Below are 20,439 nucleotides of genomic sequence, written 5' to 3'. Positions count from 1 at the left end.
AAATATCGCCGTCACATCACCGTCATTCCAATCCTCTCTCCTCTCTCCCACACACACACTCTCTCTCTCTCTCTGCCACCATTTCATTCCTTCTCTTTAAATCTATCATCTCTTTCTTTTCTTTTCTTCCAAAGACTTTATCGCCCTATCAACAGAAGCCTAGAGGAACTTGAACTAAACCAAACCAAAGGACTAAAAGGACAGGGCACTCGACCTTTTTTTCTAAATTCAAATAGTGTGCACATGCCACCTTGTGCTTAACAGATCAACATTACATTACATCGCCAAAACCTTTTAACGACAACAACGAGTGAACAAACGGACGGACGAGAACAAAGAGACAACTCAATAGGGACTTTTTTTTCCCCTTCCCTCTCTTGATATACCCGGGACTAAAAAAAAAAAAAAAAAAAGGAAAAAGTGGTCAAAGGAAAAAAAAAATCTTTTTCTTCTTAAAGACGTCAGAATATTGTTTGATAACTTTCAGGATGGCACGTTTGGCAGTCTATGGAGCCATCAGTACCCTTCTTGCGGGAGCAGTAATAGCCAATGCATTTGCACAGCGAAGTAATTTCTATGCAGCATGTATTTACCTCTATCGGTCCAATGCCTGTATGATGGTAAGGTGTATAAGGTGTATAGGGCGCAATTGGAGCGTATAAAGCAGATTGTGGGAATGGTAAAACCCATAATGAAGAAGCAACATTTTTGAAAAATAGTAACCAATCTATCGACGTGCTTTTCTTTCTCTCTCTTTTTTTTTTTTTTTTTTTTTTTTTACTTTCCATTAGATTATCCTCAATCTTGGCTTATTCTTGACCATCATTGCAGGACAATTAGTTCAAATCATCTTTTTTGGCAACCTTAGGACACTCGAAGTCGAGGTAATGGAGGAGAAGTTGATTGATGTCATATTCGTACAGCCATGCTAGCTTGTAATCTTTTTTATGTGCGTTATGGTCAATAGTCAATGATATTGATACTTTTTTGTTTGTTTGTTTGTTTTAATTTATATGCATTCCAAAGCACTTGTACGAACGTGCCTGGTATGCAGTGACAGAGACGTGTTTAGCGATGACAATTTTTAAGGATGAATTTGATACGCGCTTCGTGGTCATGTTCACAGTATTGTTATTCCTGAAAGTATTCCATTGGCTGTGTATGGATCGTGTAGATTCGGTAAGTATCTTAAGAGTTTAAAAAAAAAAGAAACAACAACAACAACATTTCATTAGAGTACTAAGATATTACTTTTTTCTTCTCCTTATCATTACACAACAGATGGAACAATCCCCCGAAATTCCTCTATCGTTTCATGTCAGGATGGTGACAATGATTGCAATGCTCGTGAGTCTAGACGTTCTTCTTGTCTATCATGCTGTCAACATTGTGACCCTTAAAGGCCCTAATATGATGATCATGTTTGGTTTTGAGGTGAGTTTTTTTTTTTATTTTTTTTTTTATATATTTCCAATGGTTATCAATGTTCTCTCTCTTTAAAAAAAAAATCTAATCATTACAATTCAATGCCATGGTATCCACTATTTTTTTTTTTTTTTTTTTTTTTTTTTTGTGTCAATAGTACACTCTGCTTGCCACCAGCTTAATGGCTTCTTTTGGAAAATATGTACTCCATACAATCGACATGCGAACGGAGGATCCCTGGGAGAACAAGTCTATGCTTTTGTTCTACCTTGATCTGGTTGCAGATTTTGTGAAGCTTGTGACGTATCTCTTGTTCTTCATGGTGATCTTGGTGTGCTACGGCTTGCCTCTGCATATTATCCGAGATGTCTACATGACCATGCGATCCTTCCTTCAAAAGTGTAAAGATCTTATCCAGTACCGAAAAGCAACTCGAAATATGAATGAACGTTATCCAGATGCTTCACCTGCTGAATTGGCCGCCCTTAGCGACCCCATTTGTATCATTTGCCGTGAAGAGATGGTTGGACATCATTCGAATGCCCCAGCTGGACAAAACGCAGCAGGAACAACAGCACCGGCGCCAGCAGCAGCAGGAGCACAACAACAAGCACGACCTGCTAGCAACACACGTCCAACAGGATCCAGCACAAATGTACCCAAGAAACTTCCATGTGGTCATATCTTCCACTTTCATTGTCTTAAGAGTTGGTTGGAGCGACAGCAAAGTTGCCCTACTTGGTAAGTAAAAAAAAAAAAAAAAAAAAAAAACTTTTATAAATAGGATAGTTTCAAATAGCTCCTAGATAATGCTGATGCGCTTTTTCTTTTGCCCTCCCATAGCCGTCGCCTTGTTTTAGATCCACCGACACCGGCCCCAACACCTGTCCAACAAGCAGCCGGCGATGCAGCTCAAGGTGCAGGAGCGGCTGCTGGTCCTGGAGCAGGACAACAAGGTGCAGTCCCTGGAGGGTTCGGTAATTTTGGGAATAATAACGCTCCCCAGGTACCAGGAGGGGGAGCACATGGAGCATTCTTACCGAACCATGGTATGGGAGGGTATCCTTTCTTTGCACCTCAGGGACAGTATCCTTTGGCCGGCTGGCATCCTCAACAAATGGCAGGCGGTTTTCCAGGAGCGATTCCACAGGGTGGAGGAGCAGGCGTACAGGCACCAGCAGCGACATCAACAACAGGACCAAGATCAGGACCAGGATCAGGATCAGGAGTAAATTCTACAACAACGACGAATACACCAGCTGGAACTGGTTTCAATGCAGCGCCGATGGGTCAAGCCAACTATATCCCTCACTATTCGATCCCTAATGTGATGCATCCTATCCCCGGATTCATCCCTCTGTTCCCTGTTGGGGCAAGAGCTGGTGCTGGTCGCCATAACCAACAAGAAGCTCAGGCTGGGTCAAGAGCAAGTTCTTCTCAGCAACAACCTGGATCTAATGAAGCAGCAGTTAGTGAAAACCAAGGAACAGCTGGTTCCTCTTCAACAACAACAACACCACCACCGCCACCTATTTCTGCAGGATTGAATCAGTCAGGAGTTCATCCAGCAATCAATGAGATTCCATTAACACCATTGGATGCACTAACAGATGAGCAATTGAAGTATCTAGAAGAGAATACAAGACGTGGTCTTCAAGAACGTCTTCGTGTATTACAGGCTGTGGAAGCACAGATTGCACAAAGCGTGAGCTCCTTGAACCGTGTTTTAGGGATTCTACCACCAGAAGGAACACCTATCAGAAGTGAGCCTGTAGATCTTCCGAGCCCCACCATTCCCCCCACCACAGTGCTGTCAGGTTCATCATCATCGTCTTCATCATCATCCTCATCATCAGCTATAGATAGGATGTTTGGCAGTAGAGGTGTCGGTGCTGGATTGAATGATGGTAATGGTAATAGTAACAGCAGTGGTGGTAGAAGTGTCAATGTTACTTCAACATCACAAGTTGGCTTGCAATTAATATCCAATGTAGGATTAGTAGGAGTAAGTCAACCCGAGCAAGCTCCTACGCCTACATCCACGTCCACATCTACCGCATCTATCACATCGCCCTCTGCAGAAACACAACAACCCCCCAATATCCCTACAGCAACTGGCCATCACCAACCATCAACTACAAACAATGACAATGATTCTGCTGCTGCTGATGGTCCAACTTCTCAGCACAAGCATGAGAATGGACGGGCAGATAAGGGCAAAGCGAAGAAAACAGAGGAAGATGAACAGAAGGAGAGTCTTGTGATTACTTCACAGGATGGTGACGGCATGTACGGTGACGAAGAAGAAGACGAAGATGAATCAAAGTACTCTCCTCAAGAGATGGTGAAAAGACGATGGGCTAGAATGAACTCTCCAGGGAGCTTGAACGTTTAAAAAAATGTTTATAAATTTATAAAAAGTAAAATTTTAAATAAATAAAAAGATGTATAAAAAAATTTTTTTTTGCTTTTATTTTGTAAGGGTGAAATGGTTTCTTTTCTTTTCCTTAGTAACCATTAAATGGTTGGTCTTCATCCACCATTATAGCTATCAGTGAGTTCATCATCATAGTCAAAGTTAGCGCTCCCATATCCTGTGCCGATAGATTTGGTTTCAATGCCATATTGTATCAAGACCTTTCTTAGTGCGGCATGGCTGGACCTATCAGTATGGAACCATCCATAGATCGATGCTATCCATGGCCAAGCATCTACCATCCAGCACACATCTTGAAGGCCCATGACCTGATCCAACTCCATAAAGTTAAACTCGTTCATCTTCCTCAGCACCCTCAGTTCACCCAAACCAGCTTCTAATCGTACAGCCAATCCATCCACAGAAAACTCCTTTCGTTGTTCTAATAATGATTCAAAGCAAATATGATCCAATGAAGGTTCACGTTTGCTTGCTTCCTGATGAAGCACCCCTAGCATCATGATAGATTGTCCAGGAGAGACATTTAGATATTCCAAATGTCGCAGCTTACTGAGAACACAATAAATAGCATGATGCCATGAAAGAGGTCTCCCAGCTAATCCACAAATAAAAACATTGAAGGCACGCAGGTTGGTACAGATGGGTTGTATAGGTCTAAGTACCTTCCTGCTGTTGATGCTGCTGTTACCAGTATTCATGACGATAGGGTCATCGTCTTGGAAGCCAAAGATATGATGCGCTTTTATGAACCGTGCCTCCAACGTGAGCAAATGAGGAAATGTGGTAAGTGCCAAAAGAGCCATGTAACTGTCGGCTGTAATGCACATGGATATATTTAAATGAGTTAATGTCAAAGCATGAAAACGGAAAAGCATTTCCATGGTCAATGGCCCAATCGCGGCATAGAGAACGTCGAGTTTAGTGAGACCTCTTCGAATAGCATTATTGGAGGAAGTGGTAAAAGGAGTAACACATGACGAAGTAGAAGTGACGGTGGCGTCAATGTCAGCGTTTTTAATAATATTGAATGGTTTCCTTTCCTGATAGGGTTTGTTATTGGTGATGTTGTTATAGTTGTCGTTGTTATAGTTGTTATTGTTGTTGTTGTCATTGTTGTTGTTGTTATCGCCGTTAAAACTCTCCAGAATCTTGGCTAGGTTTTTATCAGATAGAGAGCGAAATGATATGTAAAGTATATGGACCATTGGACAGTAAACTGACAAAAGTTGAGAGAGCTTCATTGTCAAGTCAGGTTCTGGCAGGTCTCCCCGCCCTTGCAGTATAATACATTGTAAATCAGGGCACCTCTTCATCCATTCGAACTTCGTGTCATATGAAAGTTCCTCTGTGGAAAGATCGAGATATTTAAGAGTATAAGGCTGAGTTTTTTTTTTTTTTTTTTTTTTTTTTTTTTAAAAATAAATAAATAAAATAAAAATAAATGTTAGTAACAAAGTTGAAGCAACGATGTAAGAAAAAAAAAAAAAAAAAAAAAAAAACTTACTGCGGAAGCACTTGGAAGATGGAAAGGCACGGGTGATTCCTTCAGATTAAATATCATATTCAAATCCGTGAGTCGAGTACATTGGTCCGCAATAATCGACAAGGCTTCATCATCCAAGTCCCCATCTAAATGAAGTATTTGCAGTCGAGGACATGCTTGTGATAGAGTCTGAAGAAATTCGGTAGGGACATAGCATGTACTAAGGTTCATAGAGATGTACAGTTTTGTAAGGTTTGGGTTCTGGCAAAGGAGATTCATGACTCGGGGCCAGGTCTCTGCGGGTGTGTTGACACTATGTGTGAAGAAGAGAACGAGCTCTTCTAGCTTTTGGAATCGAAAGTGAAGTTGAGGTCTGGGTAGAAGTTTATCTTTGGCCTTGATGGTGCCTTTACCTCTGCCTTTGCCTCTACCTTTGCGTCTATCTTTGCCTCTACCTGTGCCTTTGTCTTTGCCTCCGTGTTTGCTCTCTCCTATCTCGATTTTTTCAGCTTCAAGGATTTGTTCTTGACCTTCTTCAGACAGAAGGAACGGCATATTCCCGACCGTGGGCTCACACCGCAGAACTAAATAGCGTACTAGATTTGAATGAATACGAGTGACAAGTTGTAATCCCATCTCCCTCTCTAGGTCAAGGCATTTTTCATAGCCTTGTAATTCGATGACACGATAAAGATGTGGTGTGAAGATCGCGTTCCAGGTCTTGTTGACAAGGCAGGCTACTGCCAGGTCTGATACATCGAGGAACTGACCAAGATGGGAAAGGAGTTCTGGGATGACGAGCATTCGAATTTTTTTTACTTTGGCGGGAGTGAAGAAGAAAAGTGAAAAAGGGAAAAATAAAACCAAAATCGATTCGTCATCTGAAACATCACGTCCGAAACAACTCAAATAATATTAATGAACGTATAGTTTGTGGAAGGCGCAGTACATTACGCCGCCAATAAAAGTTTTTTCTCACAGGAACAGGAACTCTTCGTCCAGAGTAAAGAATCAGGATGACGAGGAAAAGGGTGTAATATGATAGCAATGTTTGATGGCCACAGTAAATGACAAGGAGATGATAGCAGCGACTCAGAATTCATGGTTAGACAAATGTATGTATTTTGTCTTTTTGCCTTATAGCTACTCTCACTTAGCACGCTTATTGTGGTTATAGCTCCCTCAACATCAGCATCAGGTAAGGATTAAATGCAGGATTAGTTAAATCATTGGATTAAGCTCTTCTCAAATGTCCTTCGAGCTTGGTTATTCCTTTTAATGTTCTTTTTTTTTATTCAATGTTAGTAATGGAAAGGGAATACGATCAAGACTGCTTTGTAGTTAATGCCCAAATGCTTCAAACCAAATGACAATGTGCATTTGGACGAACACCATCGTGTGAAATATCTTGACAGGATGAAGAGCTACATTCCTCTTATTAGAGATATAATCAGTGGAGCTAGGACTTCAAGGAAAAGATCATGAATTCTCGACGCCATGGTTACTCTCACCCCAAGCCCCAGTAAAAGGGCTCCCTCAAGTTCTTGTCGATGGCCGTGGCGTGTCCCTATCAGCAGTTCATCACATTATCAAGGTATATCATGAAAGGGGGACCAGTGCTCGCGCCCCAATTCCAAGACGCCCAAAACTGCTCAGTGCTCGATGACACCAGGAGCAACTCACGCAGTAGTAAGAGGAAAAGGAGAGCTACTCTTCAAGAGATCACCAACTTATTGCCCAAAAAAGTGGGTAAGATAGCTGCAGAGGCTCCGCATTCCTTAGGCATTTTCAGCCGTGTTGCTGTCCCTAAACCATTCTTAAGTGCGGAGCACATAGCGAGGCGATTGAACTTCATTAAAAAATACAAGAATTGGTCTAAAGAAGACTGGGATCGGGTGGTTTTGTCTGACGAGCCATCCTTTGAAGTTGGTCCGCATTTTTGTAAGATAAGAGTTTAGCGCACAATACAGGAAAAGTACGAATATGATTGCGTCGCGCCTACTTTTAAGAGTGGTAGGACATCTCTGATGGTTTGGGGAGCGATTACAGCGACCAGGAGGTCTCGGCTGGCTATATTTCAACGAGGACATAGGGATGGACCATCTTTTATGACAGATGTGTACAAATGTGAACAGCATTTCATGTTGCAATCAATGTTTAGCGTTGAGAGGATTGAAGACGGAAGATATTGCAGTGAATGAAAGAAGACGAGAGAAAGAAGAGGACTTCAACTTTAATAGAGGACGGATTATGTCTCATTCTTTCCATTCTAGGCTCGCACTCGGCCCTTGTTACTCCTTTGCAATATTGGGCAAAGTCATTTCCTTTAGGCAACTATAAAAGAAAATAATAATAACAATGCCAACGAATGTGTGGAACGTGTAGCGACCATGATGATATAAAAAATATGTAGATATAATAAATGAAAACAACGAAAGCAAAGATCCAAAAGGGAATAAAAGCAAGAGATCGGAAATTTAGAGCATGCTGAGAAATATTAGGACAGTAAAGCAAAAAGTTCACAATTTAAATCTCCAATGCATTGTAGACGCGACCTTTTTTTTTATTATTTTCTTTTTGGTAAATTAAAACTTATGGATAGAGTATTTTTGGTAAAAGAAATCCGAGATATCCACCCAGAGCGCTCCCATGAGATCTTTTTTATTTCAAGTCTTTTGTGACATTGGAGATCGTATAGTTCATGGATATCGAGACAAAGTATCCCTGCAGTCACAAGACAAAGATATAGTTCGGTTCAAGGAGAGAGACCTGCAAAGTACAAACCCACGGGGAAGAGTCATCTGCTCCGCCTGCAAAGCGCGCACGACGCTAGACACAAGTATTTATTTCCGTCTCCTGCTCCTGAATTTCTAGACAAACTTTAAAAATCCTACAGATCAACAGATATACAATGCACATACCACACAGGTCAAAGTCGAACATTTATTTTATGATGACAATGGGTAGTAATGGTAATGGAGACTGGGCGAGGACGGCAGTAATCAGAACAATGGAGGTGATCGTGATGAAAAGGGTCACAATAAAAATATTTGTAACCTTTCCCAAGCGGCATGAACAAAAAAGCAAAAGAGCTTCGCCCGGGCCAAAACTTCCTTGTATTGAACAAAAGCCACTGGTTGTTGACGAGTCTTGTCATGCACATCTTCAACTGAATTTAATCGTAAACATGTCCAAACCTCATCAATTTCGAGTTTTGGAATTCTATTCCGGCATTGGAGGCATGGTAAATGTCTGGACATGGGTGACAAGAATTAAGAAAAGATGACTTGGCTGAAGAATTAACCACAAAGACCACTTTTTTTTTTATTATTATCAATTCTGACGACGATCAACTACTGTAATTTCTAAATAGCACTATGCATTCAATGAATCTGGTCATAAGGGTGAAATCCTCAAAGCATTTGATATCAATACTACTGCAAACGAGGTATATGCTCATAACCATGGAAAACAACAACTGGCCCAGGTAAGATACTATATAATGCAGGTATCTGAATGCTTTGAGTTTTGATGAGAACTTATTTTATTTTAATGTAAACAGCTTCTTTAATTTTCATTTAGAGGAATATTGAAGCTGTACCTGTAGAATTCTATGATAAGCAACAAGCTGATGTATGGCTCATGTCTCCACCCTGTCAACCAGTAAGTTTTAAAAAATGAAAAGTAGCGTGAATAAGGGAAAAAAAAAAAAAAAAAAAAAAAAAAAAGAGAAATAAATAACGTGCTCTGCTTGTGCCGCTTATTCAATATTTTCCTCTTTAGTATACTCGAACAGGAAACCAAGAAGGTAGTAAGGATAATCGTGCAAAGTCCTTTCTCTACCTCATGGATATCTTGCCGAAACTTCAACACCCTCCCAACTATATCCTTTTGGAAAATGTCAAAGGATTCGAAGAATCTGATTCACGCGATCTGTTGGTCGAGGCTCTCACTACTAATGGATATGAGTTTCAAGAATTGTTGATTACGCCTTTACAGATCGGGATCCCCAACTCTCGAATGCGATACTATTGTCTAGCAAGGAAAAAGGATACTGTCGGGGGCTTTGTTCATCCAGTGTCGGGCACATTGATTGGGTACATTCCATCTATTCATCCTACGTCTACGACTACATCTGATAGGGATCATGACGGTGAAGAAGAAAATAACAAGGGCAACAATAAGGAGCTGAATGAAAGACAGGGAAAAGATTTTGTGGATACGAGAAAACAAGGCGATTTATCTGGATTATCAACATCTATCGCCAAAAAGCAGAGAACCAGTCTGTCAACCTCTATTATCACAAAGGAAAGTGGTAGTGCTAGCAATGACGATGGCAGTGGCAGTGGTAATAGTAGTGGTAATAGTAGTGGTAATGGTAGTCAGGGTCAAAAGCCAGACGAAGATGCTATCTTAGCAGATCCCGAATTATCACTCAAAGTCGACACACTGGAATCGTATATTGAGTTCAAGGATATGGATGATGAACGCATGAAACGGTATATGATTCCAGACAAGACACTTTTAAAATATGGATGGCTGTTTGATATTGTGAAGGAGACGACTCGAAGGAGCTGTTGTTTTACGAAAGGATATTATCACTTTGTTGAATCGACAGGATCAATTTTCCAGATGGCAACAGACAAAGACGTAAGGCATAAAAAAGTTTTTTTTTTTTTTTTTTTTTTTTTTAATCGAATAACTTCCTAATTAACTTTTTTTTTTTTTCTTTTTTTTTTTCTCATATATTTCGGGTTTCAGACGGCTGCCGTGTTCGATGAAGCTCTATTATTAAAGGCCAAGCCCGATTCGACAACACCAGATGAGGACAACGCAAGAGCATTAGCCTTACTTCGTTCGCTTGGTCTACGTTACTTTACTGAGAATGAAGTTGCACGACTGATGGGGTTCCCAATCATGGAAGGTAGATTCTCTTTTCCTGTAACGACATCACTTAAGCAACGATATCGTGTCTTAGGCAACAGTATCAACGTCAAGGTAGTATCGCAATTGATTCAGTACTTGTTGACATCCAAGGATTCTCAGGATAGAAATGAATAATTAAAAACCAGCATCACTTGGATTTTTTTTTTCTCTTTATTATTTATTATCCAAAGCAGTTCTAACAGCCCACAAGTTTATTTAGTGCCATCTTTCTTGACCTGCTCTTGAATGGCACGCAAGAAGCCTTCCACACCTAAAACAAAAAAAAAAAAAAAAAAAAAAAAAAAAAAATCAGCGGAGCAAACTAAGATGCATAAAAAAGAACTTTTTTTGCTGTGCTTGTTGTGGTTAGTGCTGGCATTATTAACAGTAGCCACTTCATACCATCACCAGCGTCTGGACTTAGTCCAAACTGTCTCAGCAACGGACCCAGCTGTCCAGACTCCAATGCTGTGCTCAATGAGACCAATGCCTGGGAGAATTGAGGCGTTCGCACGATGGCTTGAATCTCCTGGGGATTCTTCTCTGAAGACTCGGGTAAATGTGGATAAAGCGATTCACAGATTTGAGGGTTGCTCAACAATGGTGCGATCGATCCTGGTGTCAGTACATGATCTAGACGAAGATTTGATCGTGGTCCTGCAGCTGGAGTTGCACTCTCTGTGCGTAATGTAAATGTGTAAATAGCATTAAAAAAATAAAAATTAATAAATGGATAGCTGACAAATGCACTAAAATATATTACACCCGCGTCTTTGCCAGAGAAGCCGCATAGGTTTTTTTTGTGTTTTGTTTTTGCTCTCAAGGTCTTTGAAACAGAAAAGAAGAGGATTTTTGGAATAAATAGACTTACGAGGGACTTTAAGGCCTCCTAATAAGTGACGTAGAGTATCCATCTGCTGCGATGTCAAAGAAGAACCTCCTGCAGTTGTTGAAGAGGAAACGGGGACTGCAGGTGCAAATGCTGCAGATGGTGCAACTGTTTCTGATGATAATGTCCCAGGTGTTGGTCCTGTTTGTGTTGCTGATGCTGTTGATGCCGTTAATGTTATTCCATAAAAAATATAAAAAAAAAACGATTTTTAGTGTTTGAATATTGCTGTTTGACTTTACCCAACTTGTCTGTCTTTTCTTTTTATGAAAAAAAAAAAAAAAAAAAAAAAAAGGTTCAACTACATACCTTCAACCCCTTCCATCGCAATATCCTCTGCATCCAAATATTGATCTTCGTCTTCATCCTCCTGAGATTGAATCAGATAATTGACTCGTTGAAGAATTAAGTCATCCCTTGATGTATCTGCATCCTGAAGCCAAAAGAACAGTTTTTGTGAAGATGATTTGAACTGAAGCATGATCACACGACCCGTCGTACATTGAGGAACTTTAATCAATTCTGCGTCCCCATGAAAGAGGATTAAATCCTGAAATTTGTTGTTAAGAATAAGACAAAATCAAGAGGATATTTATCAGTTCTCTTTATCCTTATCCTGAGCCTTGGCTTTGGCCTTGTTCAATTTTTTTTTTTTTTTTTTTTTTTTTTTTTTAATGTCATCAAATCCCCAAATCAACAAGAAAATCAGAGTCGCAAAATTACATCCTCTATTGCTCCGGTTGTTCGGTTCTTCCAGTAATAATGCATTAACCCATCATCATCGGCCTGCAAGTAAGCCAGTCTAATATGATTTCACCAAACGTATAAATTAGAAAGTCGGTAGAAAGGAAAAATAAAAGAGCGCTTTTTTTTTTAACCACAAAACGAATTCTCCACTTCGCCTTTGTTTTTTATAGATATAAATATGCATTACCCTTTTGTAGGGTCTGGTTCGACGGTGTTAGTTCCATTGACCCTGAAGCATCGTCCTGCTTTGAATTCCAAGAGGTGGGGCTTCGTTGGTGCTAATGCCATGGTGTAATGTAACAATGTCAATGTCTGTCTTTTTGCAAAAGTAAAAAAAGGATAGAGCAAATTAAGATTTGAGTGCAGTACACTCTTAGCCTTATTACGTCACCGAGGGAGTAATTAGGCGACCAAACTCTGGTAGTGCGCTAGGAAATTTCTACCATTTGAACAATCAAATTTTGATTTTTTTGAACAACCTGAATAAACAGCTCATATGCAACATGCACAAAGACTTCATCAATCCACATGAAACTTTACATGTTTGTTAAAAAGGTCGATAATGTTATTTATTGGGACCTTGTAGATGGTATTGTTAGGTAGTGGAAGTGTTATGTTAATTCAATAGTGGGTATTCCTACCTTCACTTCCAGCCTTTCAGGCTCCTAATCGATTCGAACATATCGAACTCGAATAGGTTCGAATGGTTCGAATAGGAGCACTGGACATGGTAGCAACAAGGCTGGCCAGGCTTTCTTTTGATAAATTATACCACTCTTCAATAAGAGCTCATGTGAGAGCGGGAAGGTCTCTTGGGTCTTTAGCGCGCTTATCGAGTGCATCCGCAAGAAGTGACCATACAAGCTCAATGGGGGTCAAATCTGGGGAACATGAAGGTCAGTCTGGAATCCTCGGAATGCTGTTCTTTTCACGCAAGCTTAGAAGTATGAACTGGAGCATTAACCTCCATGAGGATACCATCCTCTACCTCAACCAGAAATCTGGCTAGCTCGCCTTGATACACATCTTCCACAAAACACCGTCCATCTTTACGACATCTTTCAAATACAATCAACCGAGACTTTCTGGCTGCTGTTAACGCCTCCTAGACCACCAGAGTTGTTCTACCACTCTTGAAAGTGGGTGCGAGGCAATGGTGGTCGTACTTTTTCTCTACTTTACGCCAAACTCCTATTTGATGAAAATGCTCACCAACTTCAAATGATGATTCGTCACTCCAAACTACGCAATTCCAGTCTCCCATAGACCAACCATGTGTTTTTTGACGAACTGCAATCGCCTCTTTATATGCTCTTCTTTTAAGAATGGTTTTTTTACTGCAATCCGGCTGAAAATACCCAGCGAATGCAGTGCCCCGCATCTGTCCTCTCGCACACTTTATTCGGCAATTGGTTGGTGATATCTTTATGAGTACACCTTCTATCTCTCTTAGTATGGCGAATGATGCTCCTGAGGCCCCGTTCACTTAGCACTTTGGGCCGTCCTGAGATCGGAGCGCAAGCGGTGGTACCTCTTTCTCGATGCACCTTGATAATATTATTAGTGGTGGTTCGAGGTACACCGCGCTGCAATGCGTTTTCCGTAGCCTTCATACCCGCGCGGTGCATTCCAACGATGATACCTTTATTTTCGATATCTAAGTGTATCGGCATGGTGGTTTACTCTAGCTGTTTATATGTGGAAAACGGAAAAGAAAGAGATTGAAGAAAAAGTTTCCCATATGTATTTGAACTTTATTTAGTTGACTGGATAGAGGATGTAGTTATGTTTCGAGACAGCGATACGTTCGCAAACAAGAGCATCTCAACGATTTGACGTCCTATCTCGAGAGACCGCATTTTGGTGTACAAGCTTGCAGACGTACTCACCGCTCTGGATATTACACGGCCGCAGTTGACGGTTACCTTCCAGAATCAACTCTACTCTTGGTGGTACAGATTATTACTTGACCGAGATAAAGAACGTTGTGAGAACTAAACGAGATATCACTGACCTTTGGAACTGTGAGTCAGAATAATTCAAGGCTTTAAGTCTAGATTTGGGACAGCCTTTCGTACGTCGGAGAGAGCGCGTTGTTGCCAAGTAATGAGCGCACTAATACGGCGACCCAGACGGTCAAAGTTTTACAACTTGGTTGTCAATCAGAAAGCAGTGCACTAGCCTAGCCTCAAATACCGACATTGAGTGGAGCGGCAGAAGGCGACAACGGTCTACGATTCTGTGTCTACGGATAATTGAACTAACTTCGACCAAGGGATGCTTTCAATTAACTGAACCTGGCACAGACGGCGGTACTTGAGCGTTGGCTGACTCACTATTTCATTGAGGACAAGAAGGGCTAGAAAATGGGTCTATAGAATGGTGTTGATCAGCATCCTACCAAGCTCCAAGTATCAGGTGTCGCAAAGACTCTAGTGAAGAAAAAACATCAACAGAGCATCTGTGATAGAAAAGCCAATATAATCACCAAGCTGATGCTTATTGTATCCCGTGGAAAATTACAGCTTGTCTCGTTTGAGTATGCTAACCTGGCATAAAAGATGCCAATAAACCATTCCTCAATCACTACAAGCTGGTGCATGATCTGAAAGACATATGGACTTATAATATCAAAGCGTTGACAAAAGATGGCTGTGAACTCCCTTTCCTCAAAGGTGTATTGGTTCATGGAGTCCAAGCTACTGCAAGAAAGAGAATGAAACTGTATTATTTGGATTTCAAGCGCTTCTGGCTCCACCTCACAAATCTGATGCAAACATCAAAAAAAAATGAGCCGAATCCTTGGGTCTCTGCGTCCTTAAAAAAAAAAAAAAAAAAAAAAAAAAAAAAAGACGGAAAGGGCAAAAGCTAAAGATCATTTCTCTCTGTGAACTGAATTTAGTTTAGTTGTGTAACAAATAAATCTATGCTTTTTTTCCAAAACGCAAAAACGTAAAAGGTCAAAGGTCAAACTTTTAACTTTTCTTCGATAAGGGTTGTTAGCAGGTCTCGAAGGAAAAACGGGGGGCTTCGAAAAGTGTCTATTGGGATGAAATTACCTCCCTTGAGCCCTATCCTATAACCCCTACCTACCAACACCTGGCCTCACTCTACTCCACTCCACCAGTTTTAGAAGGATCATACATCAGAATAAAAAAAAAACTCAAAACAGACCTGTACTAATTTTTGTTTAATTATTTTTTTTATTTATTTTTTATTTTTTATTTTTTTCAATGAATAGATGACAACTTCGAGATCTTGATCCATGAAGAAAGACTCGAGGTTCGTATGTATATGTACATGCCTTATGAAATAGAGGGAGAAAAAATGAGGATCCCTCTTTCTCTCTTCCTCCTTCCATCATTTCTTGGCTTTTTTTTTATGCTTATTGCTGAGGCTTCATATCCGCAACAGACAGTCTCAGATCTTCAACTGCGAATTCATTCGTATTCTGATTGACACCCTGGCCCGAAACAAGGACTGGCTTGGCCTCCGTAAGTGTCCATACCTGCTGGCCTCCGGTCAACTGGTTAGGAGAGCTGATGGTGACGTTCTTTGGTGTAGCCTTGACAGTATCCGACGCCATCCATTCGAGAAGCTCAGAGGTGGCGGTGCCGCGACCTTTGTGTAAGTGGATGTATGGCTTTGTCTCGAGTGCAGAAGCGTCCAGCCCAGAGACAGATTCAAATTGAATCGAGGTTCTGCCGTCAATCGTAAGAGTATGAGACATCTTGGTTTAAATGAATTAAAGTGAAAATGAAGGGAAAAAGCAAGAGATAAGTTTGGGTTGGTGGTATGAAAAAGTTGGTACAAGAGCTGATCAATTCCTTTCGAAGGCTCGTCTTTATATTGCTGAAAACAAAACGTCAACATTATGTACGTACACTTCGTGAAACAACTGAGTGCTGTGGTGGCTGTGGTTGTAATGGCCCGTTTCATGTACTGTTTACTGGCAGCCTATTAGCTTGCTTGCTTGCAAGTGAATCAGCCACTAATTTAATTCAAAAAAAGCGTATACGTCTGTATCAAACTTTGCTATAAGTGGACTTTCATGGACTAGATACGTTGACTGAATCCTTAAAATCTTCCATTTATTTCGAAAAGAATCACTGCTATGTAAGTCTTACATTATGCTGAAGCTTTTTTTTTTTTGTCAAAAAGAAACGTTGGTGGTCATGATTTTATATACAGTGCAATAAAAAAGATGCGGATGGAGAAAAAGATATTGATCTAGAGAATATAATGAAGCATCATGAACTATAAAAAACAAGAGCACCGATCATAAATCATCAACAAAAGACTTCTATTAAAGATTTGAATATCCTATCCCTTCATGGTACAAAATTAGTTATTCTGGCATGTGAACCTCCGGAAACAATATTTTCCTGTGTACCCGACTAAGTGCAGCTCGATATTGATGTTATTCTCTGTGTAAACTTGGCTGCTGCTGGGTGCCATCCACTCCACAACTTTAAAACTTGCAGGTATTCTAAGTTTGTAAAGCACGGGACTGATTATTAGATGAGGCATCCAAACCTTTGATCGAACCCTTTCCTATGCTTCAGATACTTTTATTATTATTATTATATATTACAGTATTATTAAAGTAATCTGCTGAGAGCGATAGGCCTTAGTAAGATAATGGAAATAAAAGGGTGTGGATGCGTAAACTTTGAAAGAAACATAAGGGAGTTGGAATCGTTTTATTAACATGAATATTCTACTTGCTGTCCAAGCTCGCCCACTACGATTGCTTGTCAAGTAGCTTGTAAAGTGATGTTGCAATGTCTATCATTCGAAAGTTTTTTTTTTTTAGTCTGCATTGACCTCTGTGCAGACCACAATTGGTTCAATCTCTAACCTCCAAACACTCCTTGCCTCATTGCCCACCAATGCCTGCTACTGTTTTTTTCTTTTTTTGGAATAATGAAAAGAGGATAATCTTAGGTTGGTTACGAGCCTAGGGTAACCTCTCACTTCGAAGGCTTGAGAGAAACGCGTCTGCATTCCTAGGGTGATGATATATTTATATATTTATAGAAGGTCTGTTTGGATTGTGACTAGCAAATATTTCCGGCAAAAATATTTGTATTACCACCGATTAGATTACGTTACAACGACGTGAACAATTTTTGCCAGTGATCCACAGACTGTACTCCTCTTTTTCTTGTATACTTTGGTCCACTGTAAAAATCATCAATAGGGAATTATGCTATATGACATCTTATTTTCAAATTTAGGATGCAATCGTTCTCTTTTACAAATAACATTATGATTAATGTTATTATTGTCACTACTATTAAATACTGACTATACTATCTGAGGTGTTCCCGAACAAAAGAGTAGTGAAATTTGGACAGTAAGATTCTGAACCCTGAAAGGCTATTTTAGGAAAAACTATGAGCAGTCAATAAAGTGCTCCTTTCATGTCCTCAAAAAGGAATGATAAGGGATCTCCTATTTATGTCGCTCCAATCTCAAAACATCATACATGGCACCAAACGAGATTGAACAGTATTTTACAACATAAAAGTAATATATATACAAACACTAGTTTTAATTGACCGACCGGTCTATTTTATTACATATTATGCGAATAGGCTGTAGACTAAAAAAAAAGTGACAATCACGTAGATCAGACATCATTTATAAGGCATTCTATTGGTACTTCTTTTTAGATTTCGATCGCGCATGCATTATCCCTCTTCTCACGCCTATTCCTTCTAACGTTATATGTATTCATATTCATTATAACCTGCGCAACTTTTCATCATGCTCACTTTTTAAAAAAAGAGAGAAAGGGAAAACCGCTGTGAGAGCAAGTGTGGAACATCAAGTTGATGTCATAATTGCAAACTGATCAGTATAGGGTCTATGCAGGTCAGTAACGCATTTCAAATGCTATACTGGGGAAGTTTAGTGAGCATTTTATCGCACGGTACTGATGTAAGTATCCATGCACTCATTCCGCAATTTATAGAAAACGTTGACACTTTAGAATAAAAAAATAAAACATTCTGGCTCGCGCTATACGTCGCCATGTCTCATATAAAAATATCTTTGATTACTATGATACTAAATATCGCTATTGAGACTTTGTTCAAACTCAGATTGGCGTCCCAAGATAGGCTCGGGTATTAAGATTAACTTTGACCACAACCCTTACGCGCATGGTACCATGCGATGCACGCAAGCGATAAAGAAATCTGGATAGTTTGTGCAGAAAGAGTGACCATGGATGCTTGCTTTGCTAAAGGGTGGAGTTTATTTCAGGAACAGGGGTGACGTGTGAATCTTTCATAGTGGTGATGCCACACTGATTGCAAATGATTGAGAAAGTAGGTAGGAGGTAGACACCTTGTATATCCTATATAAGGGTAGTAACTTGCCCTTCCCAAAGAGTTTTTTTTTTTTTTTTTTACTCTTCATCATTCACATTACATCTAGCATTTGCCTACCCCCTCCTATCCCCTCGAACTCCAGATCTACCAACATGAGGTCGAAGTTCAACCTTATTCCACTCGCCCTCTTGGCCCTAAGCTTTATCAATGCCGCTCCTATGAGCGTCTTTAGGTCTGACGTCCCACCAGAAGCCCCTAATAGGTCCATTCACGAGAAGCCAATTGATGCCAACAACATCACTGCGCCATACCCTGAAAACAAGGGCTATGTCTCCAATGGTGAGCTTCATGAGGAGCCCCCAAAGCCTCACACTCCTGCCGGCGGTCTCGGGTTGGATGAGCCCCCTGTGTACCATCCACTCTCAGATTTTGACTACCAGTCACTCAGCATTGCTCTTTACACTGAATGGATTGAGCTTGATTTGTTCCGGTACGCGCTAGAGAAGTTCTCGCTCAAAGATTTTGAGGATGCGGGATTGAGCAAGGCTGATCGAGAACTTGTCGCTTACATGGCAGATCAAGAGGTCGGCCACGCTACTAACATCTACAACATGCTCGGCCCTGCTGCGGCCAAGCCCTGCACCTACAAATGGCCGTTCGAGACTGTCAAGGAGTTTGTCCGCTTCAGCAAGTTGGTGACACGTATTGGTGAGGCTGGTGTCATTGGCTTTATCGAACACTTGAATTCGCGTCCATCAGCACAGCTGCTGTTGCAAACAGTTACTACAGAAGCACGTCAGCAGATGGTTTTCCGCCAGTTCGAGGGTCTCTTCCCAATGCCAGTCTGGTTCCAAACCGGTATCACCCAGAGTATGCAATGGACCCTTCAAGTTCCCTACATTGTCTCTTGCCCCGAAATTAATAATAAGCACCCTCTGATCTGGCAAGTCTTCCCTGGATTGTTCATTACCAATAACCCCAACAGCACAGACCCAAGATTTGGCCCTGCAATCTCAACTGACCGCCCACCTTTGAGTGAGGGTGGTCGTGTAGTCGAGTTTGAGTTTGAGAAGCCTGGCAAGAAGATCGGACCTGATGACCAATACACGACTAGCACCAACGCTGGACAGCCCAAGTTTGCTGCATGGATCAGTCAATTGAATGTTACCTACACACCACTGGACGATGTCGAATGGTCGGAGCCTAACGGTGATGAGTTCAAGGTCGGAAAGGCCACTACAAAGCAGCCCTATGTCCCAGAATTGTACCCCGGTCTCACCACTGAGGGTCATCCAATCATCAACGGAACTGTATTTGTTGCACTTGTTGATGAAGATGTCTTTGTCACACCCGCCAATTTGACCGAGTTGAACCAGCATATCGTTGCAGGCCCTGCTCTCTACCAGTCTGGTTAAAAAAAAAAGGAGGGGAAGGAGTCTTCTAGTCCAAAATTGTACAGATTTTATTTCGATAATTAGAACTTTTGCAAAAGTTCCTTTTAATAAAGACGAAAAAACTATTCACAAAAAAGAACACTAGATTTATCAAACATATACGCTCGCTTACTACCCCTATTACTATTTGTAATACTTGCCTAATGTCTTATGTTTCTTCATGTAATGAGGATTTTTTTTTTTTTTTTTTTTTTTTTTAAAAAAAAAATAGAGAGGAATGACTCTTTATAATTGTTCAAAGGAGAAAGAAGCTTTCCAATAGAATGTGTACCTTCTGAAGTAGTACTCTCTACCCTCAAATACATTCGAAAGAGTCAAGAGATGAGAGCATGATCATTTTAAAAAGAGGTTGTGTCAATTACGCACGTGACGTTAGGGTTTGTGGAAAAACAACCCAACAAGTCGTGTCTTTAACTAGTCGTTAGGATTTAAAAGCCATCAACACATCAACATTAACGGCGTATTTATGCTTTGAACTTATTTTTTTTCTTTCTCAAAATAAGGGATGCATTAAAGTAATTCATTTTTTTTCTTTTTCTTTATTAACATAACCATAAACTTCAATAGAGTTTCGTTAGGTTGAGAAGGAGTGGGGAGGTCGTTAAAAATGTTGTTGACATAAGAACATAAAATACAATTGAATAGCATGTAAATGTAAAAGAAATTGATTGGCCTTTTTTTCGTGAAGATATTTTTTGTCTTTTGTTTTTTTTTTTTTTTTTTTTTTTTTTTTTGTC

General features: G+C 40.4%; 6 protein-coding genes across 6 annotated transcripts; 3 read left to right on the top strand and 3 right to left on the bottom strand.

The window, feature by feature from the left end:
* Positions 1–488: 488 nt before the first annotated feature.
* BCR41DRAFT_308556 (hypothetical protein) lies at positions 489–2,170 on the top strand (the record flags this gene model as incomplete). The annotated part of the gene is made up of 5 exons (XM_022020917.1): positions 489–620; positions 792–884; positions 1,027–1,179; positions 1,282–1,434; positions 1,583–2,170. The coding sequence occupies 5 exons, from the start codon at positions 489–491 to the stop codon at positions 2,168–2,170; spliced, it is 1,119 nt and encodes a 372-aa protein (XP_021879414.1).
* Positions 2,171–3,957: 1,787 nt separating this feature from the next.
* On the bottom strand, positions 3,958–6,149 carry BCR41DRAFT_423811 (hypothetical protein; the record flags this gene model as incomplete). Its single annotated transcript, XM_022030335.1, has 3 exons — positions 3,958–5,015; positions 5,151–5,241; positions 5,367–6,149. 3 exons carry the CDS (start codon positions 6,147–6,149, stop codon positions 3,958–3,960), a joined length of 1,932 nt encoding a protein of 643 aa, XP_021879413.1.
* Positions 6,150–8,532: 2,383 nt separating this feature from the next.
* Positions 8,533–10,406, top strand: BCR41DRAFT_398343 (S-adenosyl-L-methionine-dependent methyltransferase; the record flags this gene model as incomplete). The annotated part of the gene is made up of 5 exons (XM_022028956.1): positions 8,533–8,589; positions 8,719–8,832; positions 8,928–9,008; positions 9,129–9,995; positions 10,107–10,406. 5 exons carry the CDS (start codon positions 8,533–8,535, stop codon positions 10,404–10,406), a joined length of 1,419 nt encoding a protein of 472 aa, XP_021879412.1.
* Positions 10,407–10,483: 77 nt separating this feature from the next.
* Positions 10,484–12,195, bottom strand: BCR41DRAFT_308681 (proteasome complex subunit Rpn13 ubiquitin receptor-domain-containing protein; the record flags this gene model as incomplete). The annotated part of the gene is made up of 6 exons (XM_022020925.1): positions 10,484–10,542; positions 10,674–10,947; positions 11,150–11,253; positions 11,470–11,710; positions 11,884–11,962; positions 12,095–12,195. The coding sequence occupies 6 exons, from the start codon at positions 12,193–12,195 to the stop codon at positions 10,484–10,486; spliced, it is 858 nt and encodes a 285-aa protein (XP_021879411.1).
* A 3,097-nt stretch (positions 12,196–15,292) lies between these two features.
* On the bottom strand, positions 15,293–15,637 carry BCR41DRAFT_372433 (hypothetical protein; the record flags this gene model as incomplete). Its single annotated transcript, XM_022026684.1, has 1 exon — positions 15,293–15,637. One exon carries the CDS (start codon positions 15,635–15,637, stop codon positions 15,293–15,295), a length of 345 nt encoding a protein of 114 aa, XP_021879410.1.
* Positions 15,638–18,385: 2,748 nt separating this feature from the next.
* On the top strand, positions 18,386–19,685 carry BCR41DRAFT_357620 (ferritin-like domain-domain-containing protein). Its single transcript, XM_022024929.1, has one exon. The coding sequence runs from the start codon at positions 18,401–18,403 to the stop codon at positions 19,661–19,663; it is 1,263 nt and encodes a 420-aa protein (XP_021879409.1). The 5' UTR covers positions 18,386–18,400; the 3' UTR covers positions 19,664–19,685.
* Positions 19,686–20,439: the final 754 nt, after the last annotated feature.

Source organism: Lobosporangium transversale, assembly GCF_002105155.1.
Source record: "Lobosporangium transversale strain NRRL 3116 chromosome Unknown BCR41scaffold_30, whole genome shotgun sequence".
In the NCBI taxonomy this organism is placed as follows: domain Eukaryota; kingdom Fungi; phylum Mortierellomycota; class Mortierellomycetes; order Mortierellales; family Mortierellaceae; genus Lobosporangium; species Lobosporangium transversale.
Note: the sequence above shows the minus strand (reverse complement) of the source record. Positions and strands in the feature narration are given on the sequence as shown.

Bases quoted from the DNA above. Each gene is read 5' to 3' on its own strand.
- BCR41DRAFT_357620 (XM_022024929.1), top strand. From the start codon at position 18,401: ATGAGGTCGAAGTTCAACCTTATTCCACTCGCCCTCTTGGCCCTAAGC.